Source organism: Ricinus communis, chromosome 9 (genome assembly GCF_019578655.1).
Source record: "Ricinus communis isolate WT05 ecotype wild-type chromosome 9, ASM1957865v1, whole genome shotgun sequence".
NCBI lineage: Eukaryota > Viridiplantae > Streptophyta > Magnoliopsida > Malpighiales > Euphorbiaceae > Ricinus > Ricinus communis.
The window spans coordinates 24,676,847-24,682,267 of record NC_063264.1 but is presented as its reverse complement, the minus strand read 5'-3'; the positions used below and the strand labels follow the sequence as shown (position 1 = coordinate 24,682,267).

Below are 5,421 nucleotides of genomic sequence, written 5' to 3'. Positions count from 1 at the left end.
ATTTTTTAAGTATAAGTTTGGGGCACAAATTGACCAATTGTCCATGAAAATAGTATCCAACTTTTATCATTTCAACCAAACATTCCATAGTATTTTCAGAAGAGATATTGAGAGGTGGCAATGGAAATGGAGGCCGCTGAAGAGAGATTAGGAGGTGGCAAGGGAATTCGAGGCAGCAGAAGAGATATTTCGAGGTGGCACCGAAATTCGAGGCAGCAGGTGCGAGTCATGTCCACAGCTCACTGTTCACTTTTTGGAGAAACCAAGAAATTTTGACAGGTTTATGCTAATTTTGACAAGCGTTTGGCTAATTCCTGTTACAAACAAAAGTCATTTATTGTCAATTTCGTCTTTATGTTAAATTTATTTGACCTCGTGATTTTAATTTTAGTCTAATCTATTTTTTATTATTGTTATATAAAATTAATATTAATTTTGAATAATTAAATATATATATATTATTTTTATACAATACAATAAATATATCAATATAAATAAATTTTTCTTTTTAATATAAAATTACAGAAATATTTATTAAAATTTATTAACCTCATCTTATATTTTATTATTGAAATTTAATAGATGTATATTTATTTAATATTTAAATTCATAATTGAATAAAATATTTTTATTAATTTTAAATAACTAAATTTTATATTAATTATCTAATGTCAAATTAAAATTTATATATACATATTATTATTAAAATGTTTAATTTAATTATAAATTTTAAGAATAATTAAAGACATTATAAGAGTTTCTAGTTCAACTTCTAATTTTATAATTTAATTATTTTGATTATAAATAAATTAATTTGTAATTAATTTTTAAATATTTTTATTTTAGTTAATATATAATGGTCTCGTCGAATATGCCGATATTAATAAATAAATTTAAATTTAAAATTTAAAATTAGTTATTTTATAGTAAATATAAAAAATTACAAATTACCGTACAATTTATTAAATGTTGCGCAGTTCATTGAGTATTGGATGAAACGAAAAGGAAAAGAAAAGCAAAAAGATGAAAGTTGAAGGGTAAATGCATATTAGAGTGGTATTATGCCTTACTTACCATTGATCCCCTGTAGTTAAGTGAAGAGTGATGACTGAGAGTAAAGGGTGAGTGAGGCGATGACATTGTTGCGATGTTTTGAATGTTAAAAACATTAATTGGACAGCTGTTTAAGAAGAAAACATATGAAATGGACACGTTTTAAGCAAATGGGGATCCTTTAGTTCCATGCGTACAGCCTCAGGAACTTGGGGGTCCAGCCTAACCCTCCCTGCCTTGCCTATATACACACCTTCTTCACTGCAAAACACCACCTCAAATCAAACACCACACCTTATAACTTAGTCTTAAGAGAGAGAGAGAGAGAGAGGAGACATTTCTCTTCTCTGAGATAAGCACTTCTCTTCCAGACATCGAAGCCTCAGGTATTTCTCATTGTTTATTTTCAGACAGTTATCTTATTTCTATGTTTCTATTTCTTAGTCTACAGAAGAACTAGCCTGATTTTGTTGTTTGCATGCATGGTTTCTTTCTTTTCTATGTAGAAAAGACCAACAGATGACTAAATAGAATCTACTTTGCCAGTACTTTTCGTTTTTATTTTATTCTTATGTTATATATTTTTATTGTTTATTTTCAGACAGTCCGTGAATTTTAATCTGATAAAACATTTTACCTATTGACTTATTGACTTACTGATGGAGATCACAATTCAGAAACCTTCATTTTTCTGATGCCAGGGATTTTTTGTCTGAATTTCATTTTACTTTTTCTTGATGCAAGTATCTGTTGTTTTTCTGGTTACATGCACGCATGGATCTTTCTTTACCATAGATGAATGCCATTATCTTCATTTTTCTTTATTCTATTACTAATAATTCTTTTCGATATTATGAATATATGTTTCTCAGTTTATTGAGTCTTTAGTTTTTTTGCAGAAAGCGGTAAATTGACATGTTTGCATTTTTCAGTTTAAATTTTGTCGGAATTCAAGCGGGCCCTGAATTTTTATGTATTACTATTTTTTTTTTCGTCACTTAACTTAAAACAATGAAATAGATGAAAAAAAAAAAAAATTTATAAACATTAATTTTTCTATATTTCTCAATATATTTTCAAAAATTAGAAAATATATAAATGACAAGAAGTGATATAGTATATTTTCTGACAATAAGAATAATATATATATATATAGTATTACCTGCACGTTGTAGATTTTATTATTATTTAATAACTGTAAATAATAATGTAAAATAAAATCTAATAAAAATTTAATATTTTAATATATTACATTTCAAAAAAATAATAATAAATTAAAATATTATCCTTGATTAAATCTCTATATTTTAATTCTTATTAATTCAATAATTCAACATTATTTAAAACTATATTATTTAATTTTAATTTTAATTAAATATGATATTAATATTATAAGTATATCGCTATTTCTTCTTTTGTATAATTAAAATTAACTTATTGATATATGGTATAAAAATATAATTAAAACATGAATTTTTAGAATTAGAATTGTTTGTAATTAAAAACTAATTTAATAATAATATAATATTAAAAATATTAATTAAAATTATTATTTAATTAGTAAAATACCTTATTTTAAAGTAAAATATAAAAATATAAAAATCACACATTTGTATTCCATTTATTAAAAATAAGTATATATTATATATATATATATATATATATATATATATATATCATGCTAATATTTTTAAGTAAATTTTATATAAAATTTTAATTATGTAGGAGAAACTTATTTTAAATTTTACACTCACCAGTATAGAAAAAAAGATTATATAATCAGTTTCAAAAGAAAATAGAAATTATATATAAAAAGTTAAAATTAGAAAAGTTCAAAATCCTCCTTTAAATCGAAAACTAAAAAGCAAATATGCATATATATTATGAGAATTACTTCCTAAATTTGTATGTAGCAGTAATTCTCACTCTTATCAATTCTCTATTCTTGTAATAATAATTAAATGTTTAGTTTATAAATTAAGAAGAAAAGAATATGAATTAGCTAAGCATAATGACAAGTCTTTTCTTGTCTTAACGTTTGCATAAGACAACAGAGGTGCATGTGTGGCTGACGATAGAATTCCTGAAGCCACACACAACCTGAGGAACTGCCACTTTTAATTTGAAACCTTTGCATGCCATATACTTGTCTTCTGAAATGAATTTTCACCTTTTTTTTTTTTTTTTTTGTCATTTCATGCATTATGTCCAATGTCTTTCTTTTATTTTCTTTTATTTTTTTTGAATTCGTTTGTACTCCTAATGCGACATGACATCAAAAATTAACACATTAAATTTAAAATTTAAAATTTAAAATGATTAATGCATATTTTATTAATTTTTTAATAATATAAAATATCTAATATTAAAATATAAAATTATTAATGGATGCATATTATTTTTTTTATTATTGCAGTTTATATATTTAATATAGGTAAATTTAACTAAATAATTAAAGTGTATACAACGGTCATATGAGTAATACTTTAGAGGCATTTTATTTATTTTTATTGCTATTATTCACTTAGTTGTTCAGTTTTTTATTGTTTTTTCTTCTGGTTCTTACCCTTTGCTCCTATCCAAATGAATAAAAATGTGTAGCTTATGATTATTGAAGTTAATTACAATTTTTATGTTTTATAATTTATAGGAAAGTGCTTAAAAAGAGCTTAAGAATGGGAGGTGGTGGTCGCATGTCTACTGTCATAACCAGCAACAACAGTGAGAAGAAAGGAGGAAGCAGCCACCTTAAGCGAGCGCCGCACACGAAGCCTCCTTTCACACTTGGTGACCTCAAGAGAGCCATCCCACCCCATTGCTTTGAACGCTCTTTTGTGCGCTCATTCTCCTATGTTGCCTATGATGTCTGCTTAAGTTTTCTTTTCTACTCGATCGCCACCAACTTCTTCCCTTACATCTCTTCTCCGCTCTCGTATGTCGCTTGGCTGGTTTACTGGCTCTTCCAAGGCTGCATTCTCACTGGTCTTTGGGTCATCGGCCATGAATGTGGCCATCATGCTTTTAGTGAGTATCAGCTGGCTGATGACATTGTTGGCCTAATTGTCCATTCTGCACTTCTGGTTCCATATTTTTCATGGAAATATAGCCATCGCCGCCACCATTCTAACATAGGATCTCTCGAGCGAGACGAAGTGTTCGTCCCGAAATCAAAGTCGAAAATTTCATGGTATTCTAAGTACTTAAACAACCCGCCAGGTCGAGTTTTGACACTTGCTGCCACGCTCCTCCTTGGCTGGCCTTTATACTTAGCTTTCAATGTCTCTGGTAGACCTTACGATCGCTTTGCTTGCCATTATGATCCCTATGGCCCAATATTTTCCGAAAGAGAAAGGCTTCAGATTTACATTGCTGACCTCGGAATCTTTGCCACAACGTTTGTGCTTTATCAGGCTACAATGGCAAAAGGGTTGGCTTGGGTAATGCGTATCTATGGGGTGCCATTGCTTATTGTTAACTGTTTCCTTGTTATGATCACATACTTGCAGCACACTCACCCAGCTATTCCACGCTATGGCTCATCGGAATGGGATTGGCTCCGGGGAGCAATGGTGACTGTCGATAGAGATTATGGGGTGTTGAATAAAGTATTCCATAACATTGCAGACACTCATGTAGCTCATCATCTCTTTGCTACAGTGCCACATTACCATGCAATGGAGGCCACTAAAGCAATCAAGCCTATAATGGGTGAGTATTACCGGTATGATGGTACCCCATTTTACAAGGCATTGTGGAGGGAGGCAAAGGAGTGCTTGTTCGTCGAGCCAGATGAAGGAGCTCCTACACAAGGCGTTTTCTGGTACCGGAACAAGTATTAAAAAAGTGTCATGTAGCCTGTTTCTTTAAGAGAAGTAATTAGAACAAGAAGGAATGTGTGTGTAGTGTAATGTGTTCTAATAAAGAAGGCAAAAAAAAAAGAACAAGAAACAATTAGATGGATGTTTAAAAGAAGAATAATCGTACCATTAGCCTTCCTTAGAGGAAGGTGTTGTTCAGGAGTCGAGTGTCCCTTTTACTTTTTTAATATGAAAGAAAAATAATATTAGTTTTTATTTTTAATCTTTTATAGCATTAGAAGATAATTTATACACATTATGTTTATCCTTCTCTACTAAAAAAATAAAATTATTATACCTACGTACTATTTATTTAATGTTTTTATGTATTTATTTAATAAAAAATTATTAAATTTAGGTTAATTTATTAATTTTAATATATAACTTTATTTAATCTAATAAATTTATAATTCACTAGATTTGCATATTTGCATCACAAGTCTTTGGTGTATGGAATTCAATTTAATTCATAACTTTTATTTATTTAATTTAATCTGCAGTTTTTTTTGGA

At 28.5% G+C, this 5,421-nt stretch overlaps 1 protein-coding gene across 2 annotated transcripts; it reads left to right on the top strand.

Moving 5' to 3' along the window:
• Positions 1 to 1,284: 1,284 nt before the first annotated feature.
• LOC8267537 (phosphatidylcholine 12-monooxygenase) lies at positions 1,285 to 5,133 on the top strand. 2 transcript variants are annotated; one of them, XM_002528081.3, is made up of 2 exons: positions 1,285 to 1,439; positions 3,704 to 5,133. In XM_002528081.3, exon 2 carries the CDS (start codon positions 3,729 to 3,731, stop codon positions 4,890 to 4,892), a length of 1,164 nt encoding a protein of 387 aa, XP_002528127.1. In that variant the 5' UTR covers positions 1,285 to 1,439; positions 3,704 to 3,728; the 3' UTR covers positions 4,893 to 5,133.
• The last annotated feature ends 288 nt before the right edge of the window (positions 5,134 to 5,421 follow it).